At 45.7% G+C, this 27,903-nt stretch overlaps 2 protein-coding genes across 2 annotated transcripts; both read right to left on the bottom strand.

Annotated features, from left to right (window-relative positions):
- Positions 1-1,822: 1,822 nt before the first annotated feature.
- Positions 1,823-6,054, bottom strand: SLC10A3 (solute carrier family 10 member 3). Its single transcript, XM_087710844.1, is given in 3 exon segments — positions 1,823-2,554; positions 2,556-3,668; positions 5,976-6,054. Coding segments are annotated over 2 exon segments (1,317 nt in total). The 5' UTR covers positions 3,534-3,668; positions 5,976-6,054; the 3' UTR covers positions 1,823-2,215.
- A 6,683-nt stretch (positions 6,055-12,737) lies between these two features.
- Positions 12,738-27,221, bottom strand: FAM3A (FAM3 metabolism regulating signaling molecule A). Its single transcript, XM_087710843.1, has 10 exons — positions 27,076-27,221; positions 24,834-24,955; positions 24,479-24,592; positions 21,467-21,490; positions 19,106-19,229; positions 18,930-18,988; positions 17,759-17,809; positions 16,807-16,891; positions 13,856-13,982; positions 12,738-13,746 (listed from the first exon to the last, which is right to left on the bottom strand). The coding sequence occupies exons 2-10, from the start codon at positions 24,844-24,846 to the stop codon at positions 13,648-13,650; spliced, it is 696 nt and encodes a 231-aa protein (XP_087566969.1). The 5' UTR covers positions 24,847-24,955; positions 27,076-27,221; the 3' UTR covers positions 12,738-13,647.
- Positions 27,222-27,903: the final 682 nt, after the last annotated feature.

Below are 27,903 nucleotides of genomic sequence, written 5' to 3'. Positions count from 1 at the left end.
TTTTTAACTTCCTTAAGCAATAAAGTATGGTTCCACCACAAAAACCACGTTCGACTAAAGTGCGCTCGACGAAACCGCGTAGCTGACGTCATCAACAGGGCGACAACAACGCGGAAACAGAAGCATGCTGTAAACGCTAAACCTAAAATTAACCCCTAACCCTAACCCTTAACCTAACCCTAAACCTAACCCTAAATCTAACCCTTACCTTAAGTTGAATCGGCTTGCTTTCAAAGCGCTATTTAAAGCGCCCTTCTTTCTCCGCGCTCGCTGTTGTCGCCCTGTTGACGACGTCAGCGACGCGGTTTAATCGGGCACGGCTTAGTCGAGCGCGGTTTTGTCGTGCCACGATAAAGTATGGTTTACAAAACATAAGAGTTTCAGTTTACAATGACACATTAAACCAAATTCAAACCAAAAACCACATTTGTGTTTTTCCTAAGATTAAAGTGCTAGAATAGAGTTGCAAAAATCTGGGTAACCCCATGGATGGCAGCAAAGACTTTGCATTTTCTGAACCTCTCTGCTTCCATCTAGGGGTGATCTGGGATTCTGCAGCCCATATGGGGTAGCTTGATGCACAAGCCCAATTTATTGCATACTTTCCCAAATATTAATAATATTCTTAGAGTGCCACGTTGGCAAATGAAAGGAAAGCGGCAGATTAAAGCATAGTCACGAGGAACTCAGGCTGTTGTTGAAAGAGCAGCTTGGCTTTAGGATAATGGACAAGAGGATAAAATAACAGTAAAGCTAATGTTTCTTGCTGGCTTCAGTCCAGATGCCAACTTCTCTCCCTCTCTCTCCCTCCTTCCCTTGTTGACCGAACATCCAACTGCAATTCATAAGCAGCTCTGCCCTCAGAACATGCCGTGCCGCTTCTCTGCACCAGCAGATGGGTGAGCGCATTGAAAACACAAATCCCAATCCTCCAGCACTAACACAGGATGATGACATACCAGCACTCCCCAGGAAGAAATGAAAAGCAGTTGGAGCAATCCAACTCCTTGCTTCTATCCGTAGCTGCTACATTTTCAACAGCCAGACTAGTGTGAATGACAAAGGAAAAGCTGGATTGGCAGAAGCTGGAGCACACCTGAAAATCTGTACATTCCAGAAGGACCACAGCTTCTGAGAAAAAAAGCTTCTATATCCTGCACGATTAGGCTCCAACTTCCCTCATTCCTATGAAGTATAACCAAGGTGACAGTTGTCACCCCGTAAACTCTAGCAAGAACCCACAGCAGGAGCCTTTCAAAACTCCCAGACAGAAGAAACCCAGCTGTTTGCAGCATAATCAAAGACAGGCTTTGTAACTCTTCAAAGATTAGCACATCCATTATGGCCTGCGCTCAGGCAAGAAAAACGTTCTAAATTGTTAAACCAGTGTTTCTCAACCGTGGCCACTTGAAGATAGGTGACTTCAAGTTGGGGAATTCTGAGAGTTGAAGTCCATCCATCTTCAAACTGCCAAGGCTGAGGAAACACCATGTTAAACTAACGCAAGGCTATGTACGGTATTTACACATATTAATATACATGGGTCAAATATTTCTTCCTATGATTTTCTATTCTCCAAAGGAAACTTAACATGCAACTCCAATCTTGAGCATTTGTCTTTGTTACATTTTAATCCCCCCTCCAGGCATGCTCTCAAGGCAGCTGCTTAATCATTGCGTGATTAAGTGTACAAGTTATTAGGTGTAAAAAAAAAAAAAATCTCCTCCTTCCCCTGCTTTGAGCATTACCCTGCTAAGCTCTGCATCTTCATCCCCTGAAGCAGTGAAATTATTTCGGTTTTGAAAAAGACAGACAGAATAGATGATCTTCAGTTGTGTTTTATTCAAACCCTGTATCCCGCTGAGTGGGTGAGGCGAAATAGGACAGATTCAACCCCGTTATACCCCCTCGGTCTGTGCAACTCGAATGCTAAGCTCCAGAGATACCTCTTGCTATATAGAAAAAGAAGTTGAATTTAAAAGAACAGAAAAGCCCAGGTTTCCCCCACCCAACCTCAACCCCACCTTGTGGGATATGCCACTGCAAAGAGCCCCTTGGTATCTGAGCAACCCATCATGGGTTTCAGGCTGAGGACTTGGTTAGCCACCAAGGGAATGCCTCACATCCAGCTCCTAAGGCTTTTGGTATCCATCTCTGATCAGGCCACACCCGGAGTTCAAATCTTTGGTTATCTGCCTCCACTTTCCCAGGGGTCTTAAGAGCCAGTTGAGCAGAGTTTGTTGTAGGCCAAGTTCCCCATGACAAGCAGCAACATCTCAGACGTGCTGCTCAGGGCCACAATAAAGGGAGCTTGGGAAGCAAAGTCAGCTTGGGCCCTTTGGAAGGAGAGTTGCAGCACGGCCAAGGCCAACAGGCTATTCTGCACCCCGACCTCAATACTGACCGTCCGACGCTGTGGCCCTGGCAGTCCTAAGCACCAGGCCAGCAGGTAGCCCACCAGCAAGCCAAAGATGGGCACAGTAACACCAGCCAGGATGATGGGGGGCCTCACGCTGGTTAGGATAAATGCTCCCATATGGTAAGCCATGAAGAGGGCCTCCAATGATGAGGGTGAAGCTAAAAGGTTTGATGAGGAGGAGAAGGAGGCGGGAGACGCGAGGCAGCTTACACTTGACCAGCATGCCGCTAGAGATGGGCACTGCGATGAAGAGGAGAGTGACGAAGATCTTCAGGAAGGGCACATGCAGAGTCTCGTGTGCCCCCAACAGCCATCCGTAGAAGCTGGAGGAGAGGGGCATGAGCCCAGTGGCTGCTATGGTGGATAGGAGAGTCATGGAGATGGCCACAGTGACATCTCCACCCAGTAGAAGGCTGTAGAGATAGCCACCGCCACCACCAGGGGAGGAGCAAGAAATCACTAGCCCCAAAGCCAGTGCCTTGGGCAAAGAGAAGGCCAAGGACATGAGGTAGCCATAAAGGGGCATGACAACAAATTGGCCTAAGATGCCCAGCATGATAGGATGAGGCTGGTGAACCAGGCTTCGGAGAGCGTCCACCTCCACCTTGCAGCCAAATGCACATTTATTGAGGAAGATAAGAGGCAGGAGGGCAAAGAGGATTGGGTTCTCTGAGAAGTGACCCAGGCTCATCTTTACACTTGGCTCCAGATCAGAAGTGTCCACCCGAATCCGGAAATCGGCTCGTTCCTCGATGAGGCGATTCTGTTCCAACAATCTCAGTTGCAATGGGGCCAGGCCAGCCAAGCCAGACTGGAATCTGACAGTGAAGCTCCCTCCCCAGGAGGCACTGACGTTCTCTATGACTACCACGTTAGGCTCCAGCGAAGATGCATTTAGCCAGGCATCTGATCCCGGATAGTGGCAAGTGACCAACAAAACACCCTGGCTATGCTCAGGGAAATTGAATTCCAAAACTGTTCCGTCCCCAACATTCAGATAAGGGTCACTGACTGTTGCTCCCTGGGTCCAGCCAGTTACAAAAAGTTTGAGGAAGAGGAAGAAGAGGAAGAGAATGTGTGTCCCAGACATGGTGCCGAAGCTTGACGAAGGCATGCTGTGGACTCATTAGATCTCCATTAGATCTCGCCTTGTTCCACCATCATGATCATTGTGTTCCTTCAGTGGGGATCATGCTCTTAGCCTCAGATCCATAGGCTCTGCTGATGCCTCTCTATGAAGGCCTTCCACCTAATCAGAGAAAGGGGATGAGAAGTAAGGACGACAGGGCACACAATAATTTGTACAATGAAGTCAAGGCAGTGGGCTAGTGATCAAAGAGATACCGAAGTAAAGGCTAAATCACTTCATCCAGGCACAGCATTTTGGGGCTGCAGCTGAGGCTGACATAATACAAACTGCATTTCTCACCTCTTAACGTTCTATTAATTTATCAAAATATAAAAGACAGAAATACAAAGAAAAATGAAAGCAAGGGAGGAAAGGGGGAAAGAAAAAAAAGCATAGGAGAAAAGGGAAAACAAAAAGATAAGCATTGATTTCCAAATCCTTTTGGTGCAGTAGAATAAAGTAATTACATAAACCTCAACTTTTTCCTTTTATATGATAATATATACTAGCCATTTCTATAACAAACCTATCTAATCAGCAAAAACCCCAATTTGTGAAGTTTCACAAATTGCATTTCTGTTAGAAAGTCACCGTCTTAATGCTTACAATTCCCAACTTTTTCCAAAGTTATGTTTCCTTAAGACACAACAAAAGTATTTCCCGTGACCCGTCAAAAACCGCGGTCCACTAAAGCGCGCCCGATTAAAGCGCATACCTGACGTCATCAGCAGCACGACAAATACGACCGCGGAGAAAAAAGGGCGCTTTAAAAAGCGCTTTTAAAGCAAGCCGATTCACATAAAGGTAAGGGTTAGGTTTAGGATTAGGTTAAGGGTTAGGGTTAGGTTTAGGGTTACGTTAAGCGTTAGGGTTAGGTTTAGGTTAAGGGTTAGCGTTAGGTTCAGCGTTAGGTTAAGGGTTAGGTTTAGGGTTAGGTTAAGGGTTAGGCTTAGGGTTAGGTTTGGGGGGGTTAGGTTTAGATTTACGCGTTAATTTTAAGTTTACCGCTCACAGCGTGCTGTTTTCGTCGCGCTGTGATGACATCACGTACGCGCTTTCGTCGACCGCGCTTTAGTCTACCGCGGTTTTGTGGTGGAACCAGTATTTCCAACTTTGCAGGGGCAAGTAGTGGAAATATCTTTGAGCTAGGGGCAGAAATCCCCAACAGAAGGCCTTGGCAATGTCTTAAAAAGCCCTGAATCAGAAAGAACAAATCCAATAACTAGAATCACGATATCTGTAATTATAAAGATGAGACAATTATGCCAACTGATCCAAATCTCTACCAGGCCCTGTCATTCTCATCCTGTACAGTTTAAAGCCCCACTAAATGCCTTAGCACCAAATTCTGTTACGGGGGAACATAGTGGGAGTTGAAGCTATTAAATGTTCTACAGTTCTACGAGTCTCAGTCTGCAAATAATAGGATGGGAAAATGTTATTCTGACAAAAATGTTATTTTGCCCGAGGCGAGAAAAATCCTTGGCATAGCCATGGCTCTGTGTTCTCCTAAATACCTTGAGCAGATGTCAGGGTAATTCCAAAGCCACCGTTGCTTTACCCATCATGTGTCTCCTTAGGATGGTTTCAGGTAAATGGAAGCTTGTGGGCAAACCCTTCTCGGTTCTAAATCTTGTCTTTCTTGCAGTTTTCTTTGACCTGACCCCCCCCCCTGGATATTAGCAAACACTTGCCTCTTTTTACAGCTTTGCCCAGGCAAAACAGATTTCCAGAGGCAGCCCTCTCTGCCAAAAATTCTTCCTAGCGGAAAGTGGGGGGGGGGGGGGAGGAGGAGGGGAAATACCACGCTGGAACTATCTCCAGCGTGTTAGCAGAAGGGGTGAGAGAAATCGAGACCCGTGAATCGGAGGATTCAGGGCAGGTGAGTCCCACTCCCCTTATTTTCACCTCCCCCGCCCCGCTCCTCAATTCAGCTGAGTCACTTTAAAGCTGCAAACAACCTGTTGGGAAAGAAGCTGATGCCCCCCCCCCAAAAAAAAACTTATCCCTCTGGTTTATTAGTAAGGTAAGAGGGACATCAGACCGTCCTCTTTATACTCTTTCCCGCATCAGGATCAACGCAAAAGACTGCGCACCTCCTTTCATTGGGGGAGAAGGGAGCATTTCGGCTCTCAATCTCCCCCCCCCCCAAACACCCAACCACCCCCCCCCCCACATACACACACACAGTCACAGACACACATCGCCTACGCAATTCTCACTAGCAAAGCAGCTTCCGCAAAGCGGATCGGATCCGCTACATCCCAGCTTTATTGTTTAGACCCCCATCTCTGCCCCAAGTACGTCTAAGCCCCCCCCTCCCCCGCCCTCCCGCATTAGCAGCCCCGGAGAGCAGAATCGCTCGGCAGTTTACCTTCGCCGGGCTTCGTCCCCAGCATTCGCTCACCGGCACCAACCTCAACTCACCCGCTTGATTTGTTTGCTTTCGTCCGCTCCGTCTTTCCATGCCCGCCCCCGCCCACCGGGTGGTGCGCCACAATCATAACCACGCCCACACAAGAATGCGAATTCATGGTAGGCGCGAAACCCCCCCCTCCCCATGACTTCAGGGCATTCTGGGAATTGTAGTTTTTTTTTAAATCAAGGGGGAGGGAAACCAAAACATTACATCTGCTTCGGTTTCAGTGTGGGAAGAATGCTAATCGCTTGCCTTGTAACGGATGGGATTAAAGGGGGAAAAAACCGCATTTCATATCTCCGAGCAGGCAGTATTTATTGTCGGAGTGGGAAAGACCATGAGGGAATAATAGCGATCTGATTGGAGAGAGCTGATAGCCACTTCTTCCCGAAATAGGAATTAATGGTACATTTTGCTCCAGGAAGCATTAAATAAAGTGGTTAGTTGATTGGCTAGATCAGAAATGTACTGTCACCCGATTGGAAGAAAGAGGAACACACTTCTCTATCCCAAAAGGATTAAGCGATGATGGGGGGGGGGGGGGAATTACAGAGGTCATCCTGCAATTTTATTGCAGCTTTAAGGGTCTTTTATCCTCAGATTGACTGAATTATTATATTTCGCTGTGCTAGGATTATGAATTCATTCATACCCATTAAATAAATTGATTTAGGATTTTTTTTTTTTTGAACTGGGATTAGAACTCAGGAAAAACAGTCAGGGAATACAACATTTTCTGATTCCACAATTTAGGGGCAGCAGCTATGGATGGCAATGGGGACAAGTTTATATGGGAGAGTGGCAAAAAAAAAAACCCCAGAAAATTGAGGAAATGAGAGGAAGGTTTAAAATGGCTGGACAATGGTCCAGTGCCCTTTAGAAAGAATTTTAAGGATTAACAAACCAAGAAAAGAAGAGGAAACAAAACCACGAAAGACAAAAATCTCAGAAAGGGAGTGAAAAGAGTTTCAGGGAATTGTTAGAACACAGAAGCAATAACTCAGGAAGGAGGGTGTGTGTGAAATGACACCAATGAACATATGTTAATTCAAAGATCAAAGTAAATACTGTATACAGCAGAGAGATAGAAATGCCAAAAACCTCTAGTACTAAAAGTTGAAGTTATAACAGCATTCCAGTCCTTATCAAGTTGGGAAGCACACCCTTTCCACCAAAGAGAATGCAACGACCCCATTGGTTAAGCATGCTCTTCAGATGTCAGCAGGGTTCCCTGCAGTGCCTTGACCTCGCCAGCTTTCTCATGCCCTGAATAATTTATTTTGCACGAGATGCAGATGATGATGGAATGGATTATTTTGACAAGCATTAAAATAAGATTGGCCCTGGTTCAAAGATGGAGAATTTCTGGGGGGGAGGGTAGCATTTAGTCTTTCGATGGCATCATGTCTGAAAAAGAAGATAGGGCTAATATTTAAAAAAATATATTTTCCCAGCCATGAAAAAAAACATTTTGAATTACATTGAATACAAACAATTCCAAAGGTTTAGGCAATGTAACATGATATTTTGGTATTAAATTTCAAGAGCAATCATGGAAAGAACAGTTTCTACAAAAGAGACCAGGCATACTTTACCCACTCATATGTTAAGTAACAAAAATATAATAAATTTTCTGGTAATTCAAGAAATCTTTTAATTTATTTATCTTTTCAAAGCCCAGCTACATCACCACCATGGTCACCAAAAACCATACAATAAATTTCATATATTTGGTGGAAGAGTAGATCAGTAAAAGACAGGCAAAAGGCATTTTAAATTACTTGGCTCTCTTCCCTATTTAATTTAGACTGACTCCACTTCCATCCTTTCTTTAATAAGAAATTTGATTTAATCTCCAGATAGCTACTAATAAAGGATATTAACAAGTTGCAAGCTCAATGATTTAATAGTGTTATTCTATATGCTATGCCATACATGCCAACAGTAATAAATCATGTTTTTGATAGCATGCTTAGATTGGCTATATATTTTGAAGGGGAGGGAAAAACAATATAAAATCAGCATCTAAGGCTCAGACAAATTTCCTCCCTGAAATCATCTTTCATCACCTTTTAATTTCTCCTGGAAGATATCAATTGCTAGTGACAATATTTTTGAAAGATACTACAAAACAGCAGCTGGTCGGCTATTTGAACTTCAAATCCTCCTCTCAGCTATGCTCATTGAGATTTCCCAGAAACTGCAGTCCCTGTACATCTGGACGGCACTGGGTCAAGAAAGGCTGGATTACTTGCATGTTGTCTATGAGTGTGTGTGTGTGTGTGTGTGTGTGTGTGTGTGTATGTGTAGAGTGATCCTTGCCATCAGCTCCTTGCCACTGAGAAGCCACTCACTATTAGTCCTGGGCAGGGGTGACATCTACTACTAGTTCGGTAGCAATGTGAGTGCAAAATTTAGTACAATTTGCTTCGCTCGCATGCGCAGGAACTCCCGCGCATGCGCAGAGCATCAAAACGGATGCCTGCAAATGTAAGCAAACAACATGGGGGGGGGGAATCCACTGTGCCACACGATTTAGATTAGCTAGAAAGCAAGAAATCCTGCTAATATAAACCACACGTCACAGCTGCTCGTTGGAAAAACCGGTTCGCCCAAACCAGTTTCATTTTTTTTACTACTGGTTCAAGCGAACCAGTAGCTTTTTTATTACTGGTTTGGGCGAACCGGTCCGAACTGGTAGCATTTCACCCCTGGCCCTGGGGTTCCCTAACCATTTCTTACTGCAAGGAGGGTGTATCTGTTTGATCAGCCTAGCCCAGGTTGATGGACCCTGTTTGGTTTAAGAGGAACTTGGGGCTCTTCCTGATGCATTGTTTGATTTAGGCCTCCAAGTGGAAGGAAGGGCATGGCCTTGGATTAAATCACACCTGTTTAAACTGTTGCTGCCCATCGATTCCAGACAATCGTTATGGTTTTCTGGGGAATTTCAGATGAAGCAGCAAAAGAGAACCCTAACTCCATTGCTGGAAGAATAAATACGATTTTGAGTATTGGTAAGAGGAGCCTTTCTTCAGAATTACCTTATGGCAATAAGAGCGGCAAAACATCACCATTTTTCTGTCAGCTACCTTTGTTTAAAGTAATCCAGTCTCTTCCAGGGAAGGAGGAGGCTGGAGAAACAGCTGCAGGAGTACTGTGAAGATTAAGCGCCTGACAGATAAAATTGCTTTGATTCACTCTGTTAAGACTCCATTTATGTAGAAATTGACTAATCTCTAGCGCGTTTCCTTCTGGAAAAAAATGAGAAAGTAGACAAAATTTTTAGTTCTGTGAGCACAACTGTGTATTAGATCCTTGCCACTCTTTGTTGATTAAGGCCTTCATAAAAGGAAAAATATGTGGTTGGATCCAGCTGGTAAATGCGTGGTTAGGGAAAAGAGCATGCTTCCTTTGGCTCCGAAAGATGGAAGTGGTCTATCTCTTCTTCAAGAAGCATCCCTAGATCCAATAGTACTCAGCAATTTTTGCTTGTTCTCAAATATTTCCTTTTAAGAAAAACTATTGAGATGATCTTTGATTTACAGAGGACCTTGGAGAAATCAGATTAGGTGGATCTTTCAGTGTGGTTTCAGATGCTGGTGCTGAAATAGCGCTGATCACACTTGTAGATTATCTTTGACAGGATTTGGGTGGGCTACTGCATCCATCTTAACCCTACCTACTGTAATGCGCTCTACATGGGGCAGCCCTTGAAGAGCATTCGGAGACTTCAGCTTATCCAGAATGCAGCTGCGCGAGCGATTGTGGGTGCACCTCGGTACACCCACGTTACACCTATCCTCCGCGAGCTGCACTGGCTGCCTGTTGGACTCCGGACGCGCTTCAAGGTGCTAGTCATTACTTTTAAAGCCCTACATGGTATCGGACCTGGGTGCTTGAGAGACCGCCTCCTGACAATTACCTCCCTACGACCAATTAGATCCCACAGATTAGGCCTCCTCTGAATTCCATCTGCCAGCCAGTGCCGACTGGCAAACCCCCGGGGGAGGGCCTTCTCTGTGGCTGCTCCGGCCCTCTGGAACGATCTCCTGGTGGAGATTCAGACCCTCACCACCCTTCAGGCTTTCCGCAAAGCCGTCAAGACCTGGCTGTTCCGGCAGGCCTGGGGCTGATGAGTTCCCAGCCTCACTTGAATTGTTGTGATTGTTGTGTAGCTTTTAATCTGTTTTTTGTATCTTGTTTTTGTCTTGTTTGTTTTTTGTATCTCCCCCTTCCCCACTTGTTTGTTAGCCGCCCTGAGTCCCTCGGGAATAGGGCGGCATACAAGTATAATAAACATACAACATAACTTCCCACCAACTTTTAATACCATTAATCAAGCCTTCTCTATTGACTTTGAAGTAGGAGTGAGATGTATGGTGTTTCAATGGTTCTCTTCCTTCTTCCAGAATCAGTTCAAGTCAGTGTTGATGGAGGGGAATAGATCCGAGACCTCTGCTTTCATTTTATTTGATCCTATTTAATATCTAAAGTACATGAAGCTGGATGAGGCCATCCATCAACAGTCCAGCTGTCCTGATGATACCTAGTTATAAATCTATACCCCAGGCCAAACCAGATGTTGCTGTCAAATTACCTGGAAGCTGTGAGAAAAACAGACTTCAGATTAACAAAAGCAAGAATGAGGAAGAGGCAGTGCCTTCAAGATAGTCTTGATTCCTGCCCAAACTACTACTTTCAAATTTCTACGCAATTTTTCTGAAGTGGTTTGTTGTTGCCTTATTCCTAGGGTTGAGAGAGACTTGGCCCAAAGCCACCTAGCTGGTTTCATGACCAATTGCAGGACTAGAATTCAGTCCGAGTTTGTTGTCTGGTGCCTTAATTAACAGACTAAATTGTCTCAGCTGTGGGTTTGGGGAATTTCCCCAATACTGGAGGAGACTCTCCACTATTGGTTCTGGATGGGATTGCACTCCCATAGACAACACTGGTGCACAATTTGAGGATCCTGTTGGATTCTCAACACTTGCTGGAAGAGCAGATGGTAGGCAAGAGTATTTGTGGGTGCACCATGGTGTGCCCAGATAGCACCACTACCTTGCAAGCTGTACTGGCTCCCTATAGGCTTGTGAGAGTAATTCAAGATGCCAATTGTGTAATACTTTAATTATACATTCCTTCTTAGCATAGGGTTATTTGTGGCACTGCTTATCTTCAATTAGCTTCGCTCATTCCATGATATCCAGCAGAGTAGCATGCTTCTCTTTTTTACCTGGGACATGTAACTTGTGGGATCTAGAAGGCAGGTGTGCCTTCTCTCTTGCAGTGCCTACCTTATGGTACAAGGTTCCCTCTAAAGGCCTGATGGCCCAAACTTACTGGCTTTCTGTAACATGCTGAAAGCCAGACCTCTCCCTTGTGCATTGAGCCACAATATTGGATGATCCCATCCAGAATTGAAAGGACTTGAATGTAAAGCCCTGTGGTTGGTTGATTTATTCGGTTTTCAATGTTGTGTTGCTGTATCGTTTATTTGGTCTTTTCCCCCTCTTATCCTCTAAACATTTGTAAGCCACCTAAAGTCACTTCTGTAGATGTCTGGCCATGTAATTAAAATCAATCAGACACATCAGGGTGGGAGACGAGATCAGTGACGAGCGATGATCATAAAAAGTAAAATAAAATGCAGGTGCTTTTTAAATTTTTGGTTGATACACTCTAGCTAAATTGTCTTTTCTCTTGCCTTCCAAGTATTGTAATCAGGCAATGCTCATATGATTCTCCCCCCCCCCCCCCCCCCCCCTCCCCCGCATTGTAAGGAAAGGAGATGAGAAAGAGGTAGAAGTAGAATTGGGAACTTGAGAGACCGCCTGCTGCCAATTACCTCCAATAGATCGATTAGATCCCACAGATTAGGCCTCCTCCGAATTCCATCCACTGGCCAATGCCGATTGGCGACCACCCGGAGGAGGGCCTTCTCTGTGGCTGCTCCGGCCCTCTGGAACGAGCTCCCCGTGGAGATTCGAACCCTCACCACCCTCCAGGCCTTCCGCAAAGCCCTTAAAACCTGGCTGTTCCGACAGGCCTGGGGCTAAAGAGCTTTTGTCCCCTCTCGAATGGTATGATTGCTGTGTGCTTTTAAATTGTGGTACTGTTTTGTTTCGTGCTTTTTTTCTTTCCCTTATTTGTACACCCCCCCCCTTGACTTGGATTGTAAGCCGCCCTGAGTCCCCTCCGGGGAAAAGGGCGGCATAGAAATATAATAAATAAATTAATAAATAAATAAATAAATAAATAAATAAATAAATAAATAAATAAATCTGAAAATAGAGCATCAAAGCTCACATGGTACATCATAGAGGAGAAAACTCTGCCAGTGCATGAATTGGTGCATAGATAGGTCAACTGGCAATGGACAAAATGCTGGCAGTAGTAGATGATAAAGCTGCAATAGAAAAATTCAACAAGTGCATACACATTGAGCCAAGGTGGCGCAGTGGTTAAATGCAGCACTGCAGGCTACTGCTAGATCAGCAGGTCAGCGGTTCAAATCTCACCGGCTCAGGGTTGACTCAGCCTTCCATCCTTCCGAGGTGGGTAAAATGAGGACCCAGATTGTTGGGGGCAATATGCTGACTCTCTGTAAACCGCTTAGAGAGGCCTGAAAGGCCTATGAAGCGGTATATAACTCTACTGCTATTGCTATTGCTATTGTCTTCAATTATAGATTCCCATGGGATGAACCAGGTGGGGTTTTTTTTGGGGGGGGGAGAGGGCGGGCAGCAACCATTTCAAATAACAAACCTCAGTTGTTTTACGCAGTATTTATTGAAGAAGCTGTTCAGCAACAAGGATTGGTCAAATGGAAACTTTCAGCTTGAATTCCCTTCACTACACTCTATATTTAAAAAAAAAAAAAGTGAACATGGGCAAAAGGATGAATGAAAGGCTCCGTCCTCACCCCGCCCCCTCCCAAACTGAGGCACCAACATCGCTCTACGTAAAGCAGCAACTGGGCGTTTCTCAAGTTTAGCAAACTAAGGGGGGCGGGGCTTTGGAACAGCAGTGGTGCTAAAAGAGACAAAACTCTGATTCAGAGTGGTTCCTTTGACAGAACCTCACGAATACGGGAACTCTTCCTTTGACATCCATGCTTTTCAGCTGAGCGGCGCAAGGATTCTACACATGCAAAGAATGCACGTATGACTGAGATGTGCGTGGGTCAAAGAAAGGTGCAAACATGTAAAGAAGGCATGATAGAAGCATGTTGTGGAGTTAAAAGAAACGAGGGGACCTTCATGGTGTCTCCCACTTTACTCCCCCTGCCCAAGAGTTCTTCCTCCTGCTTTAAATGATCACAAATAAAAAACCCAGACTGGTTCTCAGTAGAGGAACTCAATTGGCTCTGCAAATTTATAGGGGGGGGGGAAGAGGGCAAAGAAGGATGAGTCCCTTCACCTGGGAAAAAATGTAAGGCACTAGAGAAGGGAATAAGGTGTGGTTTACAAGTTCTGTCTTCCCCAAAGTCCAGGGCAAGAAAACTTTTCTGAAAAGGGCAACTGGTTGGCCTTATTAAGGCACCGCCAAACAGGCCACTGTGGAGAAGGGGAAAAAGGCAGCTGCCACAATAAAAGTAGACAACAGTTAAGTGGAAGACTGGAGATTTCTTCTCCTATCCCCATGAGAAAATTCACTGGAAGGTTTGAAGAAAACGGACCCTCACAGGGCTTCGGTGGTTCGCTGCGGAATGCATCCCTCCATCTCAAGGGCTTCGGGCCAGCCCTCATACTTGTTGGAGCTCCTGCTGTTTTTCATATGCTGCAAAAAAAAGAGCAAAGGTAAGGAGGCCTTCATGAGGACTGGCCTCTTTTTCAGAGATTGTTTCAATTGATTCTGGGGACCTTCCAAGGTGTCCTGAACCAAATACCTGCTCAAAGGGACTCTTGTCTTGCACTCCTTTGGCTCCAACAAACACCCAGCTGTCTCGAAAGGCCAGTTCCCGAGCAAATTTGCTGCCCAGTTCTGCGAAGATTTTACGGGCCTCCTCATTCATTCTGGAGTGAAGCAGAGGAGACGATTGTGGAAAAACCTCTCTACGGTTCATTTCTTTTACTCCATCTGATCTCCTCTTCCTTCTTGTACTTTTTGGGTGGATTAAGCAGTGTTTCCCAACCTTTGGCAACTTGAAGATGTCCGGACTTCAACTCTCAGAATTCCCCAGCCAGCGAATGCTGGCTGGGGAATTCTGGGAGTTGAAGTCCAGACATCTTCAAGTTGCCAAGGTTGGGAAACACTGGATTAAAGCAACTTCCTTTTCACTTTCTACTATTTACTCCCACTAACCTTCTTATTTAAATCAAAAGCAATGGCTTAAAAAAAAAACATTTGGAATATGGAGCTTCTCAGCCATCCAGGTCATGATTGCCCCAAAGGTGCTTTTTCATGAGGCAACTGGACTTTCTGGATTTTTTCTTCTGAAGAGCTGAAGAAGCTTCTTGAACGAGAAGCAAAATGTCTTCAAAGAAAAACCAGAAAGTCCAGTTGCCTTTTGAAAAAAAAAAACACCTTTGGGACAAGATTTGGAATAGTTTCCCCAGCATATATATCATCTATAATAACTGGAAATATTCTCAGTGTTTCCAATTTGGGCGATTGACAGAAGTACATGTTTCTCTTTCAAGGAGCAATAGATTTCCTCCATATTGTTCCAAGTGACTATTTTATATGCTTTGTGGGGGAGATTCCAATCTCAAGCTTGAAGAGATTTATTTCTAAGGAAACAGGTCTCCGCGAATGAGAAATAGCCCTTCTAGACTGTCGATTTGACAAAAGGCAGGAGCACAACTTTTGGAAGATGGAAAAACAGCTGCCTCTTCCTCTTCTAGAGAAAGATCCATGTGATGTCAAAAGGCTGCCAAGGTGAAGAATTACAATCAGGATTCCTTTTCCACCTATGTTGAATTTCATCAATTCCATCATCATCATCATCATCATCATCATCATCATCATCATCATCATCATCATCATCCCATTCCATCAATGGGAGAAGCGGCTCCAGTTTCATCTTCTGGGCAATTCTTAAAAGCACAAAACTGTTCTTGGTCAGATCTGGCAGCCCGACTTTTGCTCTTAAATTGGGGTATTAGATATTGGACCTTTGGGCTGCATGCATCAGCACCCCTTTCATGGCCCGGAGCAGCCCCAGGGGGGAGATTTTAAGGGGCAAAATGGATGTCCTAAACTGCTATGCCAATTTCCTTAAAACATCCCTTCCGATTTCAGGCCAACTTTGACTTTTAGCTTTGCCCACTTTTGGACACATAACCCGTAACTTTAGGGAGCAACTTCTGCAACCCTGAAATGACAAAAGCTGTCCCCCTTTAAGCAAATGATAACAAAGCCCAACATTTATGAGCCTTGTATCTTCCTTCCTGATTTGATTCAAACATATCTGCCCACCAGCATTTTCATCAAACATCAATCTATGTACATACAGGAACCATTCCCAATCAATGGAACTTTTGTCTCATGATTTTGCTATTTATCTTAACTGCCCATCTCCTTTACAGGCTCTGGGTGGTATATGCATATGCTATGTAACATTTTTTTTAAAATGCCTGTGGACTTTTATATTAAAGGGGTGACATATACACTTGTAAAACTTTTAATTTCACATGACTTCTGACTGCTTGTCTACAAGAGCCAGTTGATGTAAACATTTATGTAAACAAGCAAAAGGAAATCCTTATTGTGTTGTTAACTATTCAAACTGCATGTAAAGGATGTGGTTAAGTTAAAGCCAACTTAAAAAGCTTTAATGTATGTTTAGGATCTCAATCGCTGTTAGCCACATTGGATACATGTTACTTTCACATTACATACTGTGTTTCCCCAAAAATAAGACAGGGCCTTATTTTCTTTTGATTCCCGAAATAAGGGCTGCCCTTGAAGAGCATCCGGCGACTTCAGCTAGTCCAGAACGCGGCCGCGCGAGTGATTGTGGGCGCACCACAGTTCGCCCACACAACACCGATCCTCCGTGAGCTGCGCTGGCTACCTGTTGATCTCCGGGTGCACTTCAAGGTCCTACTTACCACTCACAAAGCGCTCCATGGTAGTGGATCTGGCTATTTGAGAGACCGCCTTCTGCCAATTACCTCCCTCCGTCCCATCAGATCGCATAGAGTAGGCCTCCTCCGAATTCCATCCGCCAGTCAGTGCCGACTGGCGACTACGCGGAGGAGAGCCTTCTCAGTTGCAGCTCCGACGCTATGGAACAATCTCCCCGTGGAGATCCGCACCCTCACCACCGTCCAGGCCTTCCGCACAGCTCTCAAGATCTGGCTATCCCGTCAGGCCTGGGGATAAGACTTTACTCTCGCCCCTCCCGAATGTTGAATGAATGTTGTGTTTTTACCGCTAATTATTTTTACTCACATTTTCTTTTTGTGTTTTGTCCTGCACTCCCCTCCCCTATTATTGTAAGCCGCCCTGAGTCCCCTCAGGGAAAAGGGCGGCCTATAAATGTTTAATAAAACTAAAAAAAAAAACTAAACTAAAGTGCTTGGCCTTATTTTCGGGGAGGTCTTATTATTTTTGAGGTGCAGGAGGCAGCGAGCCTGGTCACCTCGTGGCTGCTGCTGTGTTGCAATATTTTCAGGGAGGGCTTATTTTAGTGCATGTGCTCAAAAGCTCGATTGGTCTTATTATCCGGGGAGGTCTTATTTTCAGGGAAACAGGGTAACGTCCCAGTATTGGCTGCTCAGAATCCTGAGTGGGAGAATGCTACAGTGCACATACGAATGTTTCTTATATGTCAATATAAATTTGATCACATGAATCCGTGCATTTTTGAGCTGAACATCATTCAACACTCACTTTGTGGCAGGATCATCGTAAGAGGCAACAAATACCAATGTCCCTTCATGCAATGACCGGATGAATTTTAGCAGCTCGTTCACATCTGGAGATGAGAAGAGTTAGAGTGAGGAAGGTAGGAAAGCTTAGCTCAGCTTTCCTTATATACTGTATCTACAGCATCCTTTCATTTTTTTTCAGAGAACTGCCTCAGCTTCTCTCCAGACCATTGGACCCCCAACCTTTTGGGGCACCAGCAGAGGTGGGTTCCTACCAGTTCGCACCTATTCGGTAGAACCGGTTCGTCAAATCTACCGAACCGGTTAGAAGAGGTTCCACCAGTGGACCCGGAAAGCAGGCCACACCTACAGAAGAGGTTCCAAACTTTTTTGAAACCCACCACTGGTCCTTGGATATGATTATTCTACACTATCATGCTCATATTTATAAAACTCAGTGCCTCTGTGAAAGGTAAGGATGACTACTGCGTTTGTGGTGCAATCGGAACATTGCGTGTGTTGAAGTTGTTTTAACGCAAACCAAAGATGCCTTTAAAAAAAACAAGTTTACATCCTATTCTTATGCATGCCAGTGCTGCGTGTGAGGTAATTTAAGGTGGTTCTGACAAGTGTCGTCGGCATCTTCATATCCGGTCACATGGGCGGCAAGCCACTCCCATCCGGTCACATGGGCGGCAAGCCACTCCCACAAAGGAAGCCACACCCACAGAGTAGGTTCGAACAATTTTTGAAACCCACCACTGGGCCCCAGGGACTGGTTCTTTGGAGAGAAGTTTTTCTGTGGTTTTGTATACTGCCTGCATCCTGCAGATGGGGCTCCGCTTCTTTGCACGGCCTAGTTTCTGGCATGCCACACCTGGTGCTGGTCCATGGACCGGGAGTTGGGGACCCCTGCTTCCAATCTCTCTATATCCTATGTATTAATACCAAATCCTTTCTATTACCATACTCACCTCCTGCCCACATGTCAAAAGACTTAGCGTCAATCAAGTCTCCATTCACACCTGAAAGCAAAGCAGAGCAGGGTTAGTGGCCACATTTACATTACTCTCCAGCCTGTTGAGTGGGCAATTGGCACATCGTCCCTATCATCCTTTTATCATATGGTTGACATCTACTAGTGCTCTTCATTTCCATCTTAAGGTATTTTTAAGTGTTCCATTTTGTTTGTTCTGCTTTTTAGAATGTAAGTTTTGTATCTCTCCCCGTCTTCATTATTCCAACATCCCACCAGGGGTGGGTTTCAGGCGGTTCGCGGCAGTCCCCGCGAACCGGTTGGTCGGCGAACCTGGAAGTAAGTAACTTCCGGGAACGCCGAAGGGTCCACCCGCCCGCCCGTGTTTCTTACCCGGTTTTGACGAGTTCTGCGCTTCCACGCATGCGCAGGACGCATACAGCGCCTGCGCGATCCTCCAGGAGCAGCTGGAGCATCGCACAGACGCTAGTACGCATGCGTGCACTGTGCGCGTGCACGAGGACGACGCCGGCCCCGTTCCAACCAAACCGGTTGGAATGGGGCGAGAAACCCACCCCTGCATCCCACCCACTATGACATCGTGCAGCCAAATGAAGGCCTTAGCCAAACAAATAGTTAGGAACCAAATCACGGTGTCTAATATTATGGATTCTGAATCCAATACTAGATATATTGGAGACAGTGACGTGCGGTGAAGTTTATGGCTGGGGAGGCAGTCCTCTTCCCCGGTACCCCACTGATTAAAGCGCTTTCTTTCGCCCGCAGCAGAGCTCAGGCGGGCGAAAGGAAGTGCTTTAGTCAGTGGGGTGCATGCCGGGGGGAGAGGAGAGAATGCCTGAGCATTCACTTTTTTTAGAGGCTTTTTTAAACAGTTAAGCACTAAGCAGAGTCATCCATGGTGACTCTGGCAGCAACTAGCTCAGCCTGACCTCAGCTCTTGCCTTTTTCCTTTTACATTTTTTTTTCTTTTCATGATGACAGTGGTGGGGCTCTGCCTCCCCTGACTGCATGTCACTGATTGGAGAAAAGAGGTGAGCATCTTTTGAAGCAGAGCTTCAGAGCCTCCATGACTGGAGCCCCTTTAGTGGCTGTCTAGCATTATAAAATCATGCAACTTTAGCATACGCATTCCCTTAAGTCTATCTTACCATTCACCAGGGCAACGTTCAGACCTCTCCCTACATTATCCTTCATGCTGCTCATTAGCCTGAAAGAAATAAAAGGCACGTGAGACCCTTTAAAGGAGACCATCCAGGGGTCTAGTACAGTCAGTCCCATGGACTTGCAAAAGTGTATCCAACTGTCAAGACTTTGCCTGGCTCACATTTTATCTTCAAGGCAGATCTTGGGCCCAATAACATTGGCTGCACCGCTTGTCATCCGGAAGGCAAACGAATGCTCTGGACAGGGCTGAGGGAGGCCACACTTGTATTTCTTTGGCCTTGGTTCTGAAAAGATAGCAAAGGTGAGATTTTCAAGTCCCTGGTCAGAAGTATACTGGAGTGGGAAACTATCTTGCATATACTTCCAGATTAGCAATAGCAATAGCAGTTAGACTTATATACCGCTTCATAGGGCTTTCGGCCCTCTCTAAGCGGTTTACAGAGTCAGCATATTGCCCCCAACAACAATCCGGGTCCTCATTTTACCCACCTCGGAAGGATGGAAGGCTGAGTCAACCCTGAGCCGGTGAGATTTGAACAGCCGAACTGCAGAACTGCAGTCAGCTGAAGTAGCCTGCAGTGCTGCATTTAACCACTGCGCCACCTCGGCTACTATTAAGATTAGCATGGACTAACATTTTTTCTTATTGCCCTTACTCCAAGGATCATACCAATGCTTCCCCTTCTAACTGTGATGACTTAGCACAAGCACCAGGGTACTACGCTCAACCTTCTGTGCCCCAAGGACTTGAAGGACAGTTTTCAAACCAGCTTAAGAAGAGCTGGTGCCAGGGCAGTTGGAGAATGTTGAGGACCTACCGAGGAGAGGGAAATTCTACTCCACCACCCAGCCAAAATCACCTTACAAAACAGGAAAAAACACCCAAAGCCTCCGATATTCAAGAATTAAAAGAAACAGGAAAGACATCTTTCCTACCTGAGCAAGGGCCCTTCTGGGAAATAAGGGCAAAAGGCAAGACAAGGAAGACCAACATTATAAAAAGTACTACATGGAAGCCCATTACGCTATCCTGCATCCCCAATTCCTCTTCAACTCCTCTCAACTCACTGCGATGACTATTGCGGCTGCCTGCAAAATTCTTTGCCGAGACCACTCTGATCTTGTCCAAATCTGACAATGATGGATAAAGAGTCAGGATTCCAGGGATAGCAAGAGAGACACAAAGCCAGGACAGACAAGACAGACAATGGCATGGGACCTTGGCTTCCCACCGGTCCTTGCAATGTCTAACACCAGCCTTCCTCTACCTGCCTTCCCTCTCAGAATTCCTTAGCTATTTTTTTTATTTGGGGGGGGGGGGCGGAGGTCACGTTAACTGAGAATTTTGGGAACCAGACCATCACATTCTATGTGCAGCAAATAGAAACATGCTTCACATGTAATCTCTTTATCTCACACTCAGGCTATGGAAAATTCACTTCTCACTGGGTTAGGGGGAAATGTGTCATTTCCCCCTATCCTATAATGTGGTACCTGTGATCAGATTAGAGATTCAGCAGTTACACTGCAGCAAAAAAACCCTGAAATTCGTTACCAGAGAGCTGATAAGGATTATTGCCAGTCTGGTTTCCCAAAGAAAGCAGAGTTACCAATGCAAGCTTGTCTTGTGTCCAGCCTTACACTGTATAACTTCTGTCTGCTTTTTTACTAACTTACTCTTCCTTGTATGAGCCAAATCATATACTCCTCAGCTAGTGAGGGTGTCTGGGCAAAATGACTTGTTGACTTCCAGAACTCTTTCATTTCTTTAATTTTCTGTTAACTGTGAACAATTGTTAATCATTTTTGTTGTTTCTCTTAGCCATGGCAAGCAGCATGGTGAAAACACAATTGTGTTGACTTATAACTGTTGAGAGTTATGATGAACTTTTTAAAAAGCTTCTTACGACTCGTTCTTGAAGTTACTAATTCACACTTATAGCTTGTTGCCAACACCCCACGATCACGTGATCCCCATTTGGAATCTTCTGTGCCATCTTTCCCAAAAAGATCAATGGAAAAGCCGGCAAAGAATACCGGAATTGCTGCCACCCTCATGCACTGGGGGGACGGGGGGTTCCTGCGGCAGACTGGAGGGGTTCTTTTTATTTTATTTTTCCTCAATCAAGCCACTGGATTTCTCTTTTGCATACAGAGGGGAGTTCTTTTGCTCTGTCCACTTAATCACTTTAACGGGAGAGCCAGGATTGTCATCATTGAGCAAAGCGATTAGATGGGTATCTCACTTAACAGCCGCAATTCCAGGATCTATTTGGTCGTAAACCAAAGATACTTGCAATGGACTATCTTGGCATTTATTTCAACTGTTCACCAGCAATAAGATAGTTAGGGATGATGGAAGTCAATATTAAGTATTTCAGGGCCACCTGGTTAGAGAAGCCTTTTCTACACATGTATTGCTTGCAAACTGTTACTCCAGCTAACTAGGAACAAACGGGGAGGGCACCAGGTTGGGGGAGGCTGGTAGGAACGGTGCAGAAATGTAGCCAAATCATCTTACCTGTAGCGGGAGTGTTCTCTGGACCTGCAAGGAAGCAAAGAAACAGTAGCATCAGCAAGATATTAAGTGTAGAGTTATCACTCTGGGCTAAAAGGTTTAGTCTGGTTTAAACAGATGCGATTCATGATCTGTTTGAAAACTGTAATTAATGTCCTGACTCATTTCCTCAAAGATACAGAGCCGTGTTGGCGAACCTATAGCCGCAGAGCCATCTCTCCGGGCATGCGAGCTGTCACCCGTTGCTCTTCTGGGTTCCAGTGCACTGACCAGCTGGTCTTCACGCGCTTAGGAGCGCTGGAAATCGGAAGAGCGGCCGCCTGGTGCGCATGTGCCAGGGGTAGGTTCCTACCGGCGTTGGTACCGGTTCGCTTCGTGCACGCTTTGCACACAGGTCACTGTAAATTGTTCTGTGCATGCGCGAAGAATGTGAAAACTACTAAAAAACATGCCAGCAATGGCAGCGGCCACTGGGGAACCAGTTTGGGGGTGTGGCCAGCCTGGGTCGCTGCCAGTTCTGTGATTGAATTGAATTGAATTTATTATATTTCTATGCTGCCCTTTTCCCCGAAGGGGACTCAGGGCGGCTCACAACCCAAGTCAAGGGGGGGGGGTACAAATAAAGAATAAAAAAGACGAACAGAACAATACACAATTTAAAAGCACATAACAACCATACCATTCGAGGGGGGACAAAAGCTCATTAGCCCCAGGCCTGTCGGAACAGCCAGGTTTTAAGGGCTTTGCGGAAGGCCTGGAGGGTGGTGAGGGTTCGAATCTCCATGGGGAGCTCGTTCCAGAGGGCCGGAGCAGCCACAGAGAAGGCTCTCCTCTGGGTGGTCACCAGTCGGCATTGGCCAGTGGATGGAATTCGGAGGAGGCCTAATCTGTGGGATCTAATCGGTCTATTGGAGGTAATTGGCAGCAGGCGGTCTCTCAAGTACCCAGGTCCAATACCATGAAGGGGTTTATAAGTGATCAAGGCCAAATTACCACTAGCGGTTCACCTGAACTGGTGTGAACTGGTAGAAACCCACCTCTGGTATGTGCGAACTGAGTGGCTGCTGTTCTGGTTTCTGGTGCATACATGCGCACCGGGTGGCTGCTCTTCTGGTTTCTGGCCCATGCACACATGCACACACACGTGTAAGGTTTGTCAACACTGACATAGAGGCACCCAGGAACCAGTATCAAAGATTCCTTCATTCTTCAATACTTCAGCGCAGAATGAGCCACAGGGTTACTTTTAAAAGATTTGTTTCTGATGAAGCTTGAAAAGGATATTCAAGCTAAGGAAGACTTGCCTCCTCTGACTGATCTGAAATTATGGCTTAAACTTAAAGCATTAGGTGTCGTTACGTTTGCTAAACCGCTCCAAGGTTCCACATTCTGAATCATTATTCAGTCTCACTCAATTTTTTTACACTCTCTCTTTTTTTCTATTGAGCCTGGTTTATGAAATTGTTGCAAAAATAAATGCAATAAGCCCTTGAGCAAAATAAATGCATGCATCACATAGACCAGGTGAAGTCAGGGAACAATTAAAATGCACTGGAATAAAAAGTGGAAGTGGGCATTCAGACGTAATTTTTGGAGTTAGTCACTAAAGGAAAATTAAAAGTTTAGGATAATTAAGTCTGACCACATAATAAATTGTGCTCAGTAGATTATGAAATATCTCTGCTGGGGTCTTTGAATTCTCTCCGCTTTGATCCAAATTTCTGTTCTAATTTCAGGTCAAACTGGCACATAGGGTATAGCTGCACCTTAACACAGCTTTAGTTTCACTTATTTGCAGGTGCAAGGCTAGTCCAGGACACTGTATAATATAAAAAGAGGCCCAAACTGCCAATGAACTTTGTCTATAATTCATCATACAATCATCACAACAGTTTATGGCTTTCTTCATGGATTTCTTCAAGTGTCTTGACAATCCAATGAAGGTGACCGGCCTTCTTTGTTATCTGTTTCTAATACTTGGGAGTTATATTTTCAAATACAAAGATTTCATTTAGCTTTCATATCTAACGACCGTGTAGAGATATTTCCCAAATTAGGCAACTTCTATATATGTGGATGTCAATTCTCAAAATTTTCAGCAATGATCATTCTGGCTGGAAGCTGAAGCCCAGATGCCTGGAGGGCACTTAAATCAGAAAAGGACTATCTAAAAGTTCTTTTATCCTTCTAAGTATTTTGATGAAAATTCCGTGACCCGTCAAAACCGCGGTCCACAAAAGCGCGCTCGACGAAAGCGCGCATTTGACGTCATCACAGCGCGACGAAAAAAATAAAATTAAATTGAAATAAAAATAAAATTAAAGCAAGCCGATTCACATAAAGGTAAGGGTTAGGGTTAGGGTTAGGTTTAGAGCGTTAGGGTTACGTTTAGCGTTAGGTTAAGGGTTAGGTTAAGGGTTAGGTTTAGGGTTAGGTTAAGGGTTAGGTTTAGGGTTAGGTTTAGGTTTGGGGGGGTTAGGGTAAGGTTTTCGCTTTATTTTTACATTTATCGATCACAGCGTGATGTTTTCGTCGCGCTGTGATGACGTCACGTACGCGCTTTCGGCGAGCGCGATTTTGTCGTCCGCGGTTTTGTGGTGGAACCGAAAATTCTGTTGGACGTAATGAAGGCCAGGAGAATAAGGAAATGCAGCACTTCAGATCCAAAGCAGGAAAAAACGAAGTACGAAGAACATGCCTCTCTACTGCAAGACATCTTACCTCATCTTGTCAACAATGCCTTACCTAAATTGTGCAATTTCCTGAGACTTTATCACTCCAATCTGTGAATGACACCCTCCCACACCCACAGCCAGGAGGAGAAGCTTTTTGAAGTTTTCCAACTGCTGAAATATGCAAGCCCGCCTTTTTCTGCTTTGGATTTGAAGCACTGCATATCCCTAGCTAATAGCAAAGCAGTCAGCATGCACGGGAAAGATGGTCACTGCTGTAAGGGAAGACTTGTTCTATGTCCTAGCACCCCTCCATCCTTCCCCTTAGTGTCCTTATTCTTACTGTTGAGGAGGAATTGCTGCAGGCGAGAGAAACCGCTTTGGGTCCCCAACAAGACGCTGACAAGGATCCAGGTCAGCCCTGCTGTCAAGACAATCACGACAACACGGAGAGGACCTGAAACAATTAGGAAAAATGGAGTCAGGTCAAAGCAAAGCCGAAAAAAGAAACCCTGGAGGAAGACTGAATCCAACTGCTACACTACAGTGTCATCCAGTAGTGGCTACAATTTTCCCCAACATATCCCAGAAGCATAAATGCTCTAAAGGGCTACTGGATGTCAGTGGCTAAAAGCTATTATTTTCCTGTCTGAAGGGCTGCCTTTGGCTGTCACTTTTCTCTCCCATCCAGAGCTCACCTGCTAGTCTCATGGCCCCTTGAGAGTGTCCAGAACCAGTGGAAATCCAATGCTATTAGGCTCCTGAGGTAGCAGAATGGGTGAGGGAGTCTGAGGTGGGTTAGTCACATGTACCCTTCAAACTACAGAGATCAGAAATGGCAGTCAGAATCAACCCAAGGAAGATAAAACTCCTGCATGACCCCCAACACTCAGGACAAATGTCCATTGAGTTCTACACTAATAAGCACACATATAAAAATATAACCTTCATAACATACAGACCAGTGGTGGGATTCAAATAATTTAACAACCGGTTCTCTGCCCTAATGACCATCTGGGTAGGTGGGGCTCGGTGGTCATGTGACTGGGTGGGCGTGGCCAACTCAAGGTCACTCAAGTCAATGGGCGCTTCGCCTTAGCTGTTACAATGGTAATAAGGGTTAACTGGAGAGGCAGTTTCTGTAAGCAGGTCAATAAAGATTAGGCTAGAAACAACACCAGAATGTTTCCTTCCTGCCTTCCTTACAGGATTAGCCCTGTAAAGTGGGGAAAAAATAAAATAAGATTTCTTCCAACAATCGGTTCTCTGAACTGCTTAGAAAGTTACCAACCGGTTCTCCCGAATAGATGCGAACTGGCTGAATCCCACCACTGATGCAGACAACAGAAATCAAACAAACCATCTTGTATGATTTTTATGGTTTTAGGCTGCTGGCCACTTCATGTAACACCAAACCATTAAAAGTTGAACTACAACTACATTCATCTTGAATACTTTTTTTTTTTAATTGTCTCATCAAACCTGCAAGTTAAATTGCTTTGCCATCTTATGGACAGTTGAGGCAGCTCCTTCAAGGCAATATAGCAGAAGGCCTTTGAATTTTCTTGCCCCAGGACATCTGTAGCTATACTTTTCATTAAAGATAGTGTATACTGTAACTGCTGGATACTTTTCAGAGGCTTATGCAAAACTGTAGTCTTCTCTAGTGCCATGAAACTTAATAGCTAACTGTGGAAGCAGAACTCTGTAAAAAAAAAATTCCTGAGCAGGGCAAGGCAGAATGTCCTTTTTTTCTTCCTTTTGCCTGTGTGCTGGCAAAAACCATTTTTAATTGCCTAAAGTAACGGTGTCAACTTCCAGGGGGTTACTAAAATCTACACAGAACTGCAAGGCTCATGTTTTAACCAAGACCTCCACGAAATAGTGTCAATTTAGCTCACAGGGGAGGGATAGTCCTAAGCTTTGCCCTGTGTATCAAGTTCGAGTTGAACCTCACTTAACTCTGCAGCACTTCCCTGTTTCACCCTTTGGACTTTCCAGGACCAAAGCAAGGAAACTCTTTCTCCCTCCACCACCTTCCTTAACCTTATTCACTCACCTGGCCAAATTCAATTCTCCTTTTAGAGGTATTTGAGCAACTTAGAGCTACTAATTTAACCCAAAACAAGGGTCTGGGTGATTCCCTTGGGAAATAAAGTCTCATTTATGTATCTTCCCCTTCACAGGTATGAATATGGACTTTTATGACAAGGAGCACCCTTCTTCTACTTCTGAGAGCTTGCTCTCCCTCCCCCTTCTTTATCTTTTTTCTTCTTTCCCTTTCCCTTAAGGCATTGTTTCTTTCTCAATCTTGGCGACTTTTAAGTCCTGTGGCCTTCAACTCCCAGAATCTCCCCAGCCAGCACAAACAGGGAAGCAGCTTCTCACATCACCTATGGAGGTTGAACCTTGCCTCTTTTCTCTCTTGTTAACATCCGGACGTGTCCAGAAGGGCAACAATCCCCGAACTGAGTTCTGCTCAACTAGCCGGAGCAAATTGGCCTCGTGCTTCTTAATCCTCCTCATCCCCCCTCCCCACAAACCACATCAATAAACGAACAACTTAAGCGGCATCGTCCCGGAGGTTACTCCTCGGGTTGGATACCACCGGGAAAACCAGCAGAGACCGGCTCCGGACTGGAACAGATCGGACAAACATCGCGAATGGCAAACCACTTCCATATTGTTGCCAAGCGAACGGCACGAACGCGTCGTCATAGTTGAGCCCCCGAGAGAAAGAGAGAGAGAGAGGGAGGCTGGCTCCTGGCCTTTCGCTCAGCCGTGGCACAGAAGCCCCGAGACCCTGCAACCGGCCCGCGGATCTCGCCGGCAGCTCAGCCCCTCCGGGCCCTCGCGCAAGGCCTCCCTTCTCCTTTACCCCGCACCCTTCCACCCATTCCTCCCTGGTTGCTGGCTGAACCCTCCCCGCTGCCCACGTACTCATCTCCCAAACACCCCAGTCGCCTCATGATTCCCTCCAGCGTCTGGATGCCGATGCAATCCGCGTGGATCTTCGGCCCCTTGCAGGCAAGAACGAGATTTTCCGGCTTGCGAAGTAATAGCAGCAGCACCAGCAGCTCCTCCTCCTCTTCTGTCGGCGGCTCCGCCCAGCCTCCTGGGCAGAACAGCTTAGCGGAGGCGTCGCTCGCTCGCTTGTCTCCGCTCCGATCGCCCTTCCCCTATGGGCGTCCCAGCCCTTCGCCCCCTTCAGGCTGGGTACGGAGCTCTGCCACCCGCTCCGCCACTGTCCCCATCCGCTAAGGCTTATTCCGATCGGACGCCGCTTGGGAACTGGAACTTTCCCACGGTCTACCGGCCTCGTTCCTTGATTGCGCTACATCACCTTTTGGCCCTCTGCACAGGTTAACTGGGGTAAAGAGCAGCGCTGGGGTTTCATGTAAACCAAACCAAACCAAACCCCCAGCGTTTGGGAGGAAACCCTGGAATAGCCGCGGGCCTCTTGGAAGAAGGTTAGGTTGGGCATCCCGGCACTCCCGCGCATCCTTTGGAATCTCCGGGAAGCCAAATTACGTCCTGGAAAGCGGAGGGGAAAGGCGACCGAATAAAGCAGCAAGAGACAGCAAGACTCCTTTCAGTGTGGCTTTACGTATTTTAAAGTTAGCAATAGCAATAGCAGTTAGACTTATATACCGCTTCATAGGGCTTTCAGCCCTCTCTAAGCGGTTTACAGAGTCAGCATATTGCCCCCAACAACAATCCGGGTCCTCGTTTTACCCACCTGGGAAGGATGGAAGGCTGAGTCAACCC

This window comes from Thamnophis sirtalis, unplaced genomic scaffold (assembly GCF_051295495.1).
Source record: "Thamnophis sirtalis isolate CommonGarterSnake01/CBP01778 unplaced genomic scaffold, rThaSir2_p1.2 scaffold_3, whole genome shotgun sequence".
In the NCBI taxonomy this organism is placed as follows: Eukaryota; Metazoa; Chordata; class Lepidosauria; order Squamata; family Natricidae; genus Thamnophis; species Thamnophis sirtalis.
Note: the sequence above shows the minus strand (reverse complement) of the source record. Positions and strands in the feature narration are given on the sequence as shown.